This window comes from Pinus tabuliformis, chromosome 6, assembly GCF_031772625.1.
Source record: "Pinus tabuliformis cultivar Carrire ecotype Pingquan chromosome 6, CPIR1, whole genome shotgun sequence".
Taxonomy (NCBI): domain Eukaryota; kingdom Viridiplantae; phylum Streptophyta; class Pinopsida; order Pinales; family Pinaceae; genus Pinus; species Pinus tabuliformis.
Window position 1 is genome coordinate 1,619,268,528 of NC_142292.1, and position 2,204 is coordinate 1,619,270,731.

Below are 2,204 nucleotides of genomic sequence, written 5' to 3' on the forward strand. Positions count from 1 at the left end.
CTAAGACCTTCCATGACAATCAGAAAGAGCAGGGGAGACAGTGGGCAGCCTTTTCTCAGCCCCCTTTCAGAGTGAAAAAAGGGTGAGGCCGAGCCATTAATGAGAATACTGAAGGAAGGGGAAGTAATACACGCCATTATCCAAGTGATGTAGGAGTGGGGGAACCCCAGATGGATAAGAAGCATTTTGATATATAGCCAGCTGACATGATCAAATGCTTTGGAAAGGTCATTCTTGAGAATGATGCTCTTTAGATGCTTAGACCAGATAGAATGTATGGCTTCTTGAGCCAAACCAATGGCTTCATGTATCTGTCTAGGTTCGAGGAAGGGAAATTTTCTGAGGGGCAATGTTTCTGGAAAGAATCGGTCTGAGACGGTTGGCAATGGTCTTGGAAATTATCTTGTAAAGGAAATTGCATAATGAGATAGGCCTGTAATCATCGAAAGAAGATGGGGAGTCAGATTTAGGAATGAGAGCAATGAAAGTCAAATTGATGGCATGGTAGATGGATCCAGAAGTTCTGCTCTCTTCCACAACATTCAATAGATCCTGCCCCAGGGTTTCATAAAATGCCAAATAGAATTCAATGGTCCAACCATCCGGGCCTGGACCCTTATCTTTTTTGAACCATTTTAATATACCTTCTAACTACCTAGAAGTTACCAGAGCATTTAGCTCTTCCACATCATCCTCATCAACAAATCTCGGAAAGTGACTCGCAACATTGATAATATCAGGTAGATTAGCTACACGGGGACATTTGTAGAGATCTCTGAAGTGAGTGATGCCAAGGTGAGCAAGCTTATTGAAGGAGTCAGCCATGTCTCCCTCCGGAGTTGGGAGTTTCCAAATGGTATTGGACACCTTTCGACCTTTGGCATAGCTGTGGAAAAACTTTGAGTTATCATCCCCTGCTTCTAACCAAATAGCTCTACTCCTCAAGCGTAGGGATTCTTCACGCTCCTTAAGGATGCTAGCCTTCTGGTTTTCCAATTCTATCAGTCGTCCCTTGTCCTCTGCGGAGATAAAGCCCAGTCCCCGATCATCTAGTAGTGAGCTCAGCTTTGATTCAATATGGGTGAGTTGTGTGGATTCCCGAGAGTGCTTGTCCTTTTCCCAATTAATGGAGAGGTGCTTGATCTCAGAGAGATGTCTGCAGAACCCTTTTGCAAGTGATTATGCTCCATTAATGGGATGAGTATTCCAATATTCAGAGATCAGCTTGATGTATGACGGGTCCTTCAGCCATGTGTGATTGAATTTGAAAGGGGCTTTTGGCTTCTTAAAAGGCCCCTGAATTTCCAGATATATAGGCGCGTGATCCGAAATGCCTCCCGTACCCACCCATTGCTTGTAATGATGCAATCGATGAAGGAGCGCATCCTTCATGATGAATCTGTCAAGTCTGCGGGCCAATGCTGCATCACCCACCCTCCTGTTCCTCCAGGTAGGAAGAAGTTTATGCATGGGGAAATCCACAAAATTTTTTTGCTCTAACAGATTTGTCATATAATCTGTGATAGAGTCGATTTGTGCTGCCGATCCCCATGACTCCCTGAAGCCTAAAGGAAAATTTAGATCTCCACCGATTACAGTCCAGTCCTCATCCATGAGAGTGAGATGTAGGAGTCTCTGCCAAAATTGTTCTCTTTGATAACAAGGGGCGTATACATTCACAATCCGAAGATTCATGCCTAGATCTAGAGTGAAAATTTCCAGGCCCAGATAACCGGACCCCCCCAAGTTGCATCAACCTTTATGGTACGAGGGTTAACTCTAATGGCTAGACCGTCGGATCAACCAGCTGCATCGAGGGTAGCATAGGACCATCCCGGGGTCAATGATTGCATGGAGTGGGAGATTTGATCGGCCGAGCAAAGAGTCTCTTGTAGCATAATAATATCAATGGGTTCAGTTTCAATGAGACGTTTCATGGCTAGTTTCTTGGAGGAACTAGCCAACCCTCTGCAATTATAAGATAAACACTTCATGGGGGAACACCTCGTGGGGCATGTCCTGCTCTAAGGACCCCATCAATGGTGGACTGTCGACCAGAGACTACCTCCACCCCTACTTTCTTAATAGCCTTAGAAAGGTCAGATTTCCTACCTCTGGTAGGGAGGGGGCCGGCACCCGGCACAGAGATACCAAGACGAGACTGGTGGGCTGACAACTCTTTTGAATGAGATATGGATCGAAGG

General features: G+C 45.4%; 1 protein-coding gene across 1 annotated transcript; it reads right to left on the reverse strand.

Moving 5' to 3' along the window:
- Positions 1 to 315: 315 nt before the first annotated feature.
- Positions 316 to 1,614, reverse strand: LOC149265099 (uncharacterized). Its single transcript, XM_089401757.1, has 3 exons — positions 1,238 to 1,614; positions 667 to 1,156; positions 316 to 552 (listed from the first exon to the last, which is right to left on the reverse strand). Exons 1-3 carry the CDS (start codon positions 1,612 to 1,614, stop codon positions 316 to 318), a joined length of 1,104 nt encoding a protein of 367 aa, XP_089257883.1.
- Positions 1,615 to 2,204: the final 590 nt, after the last annotated feature.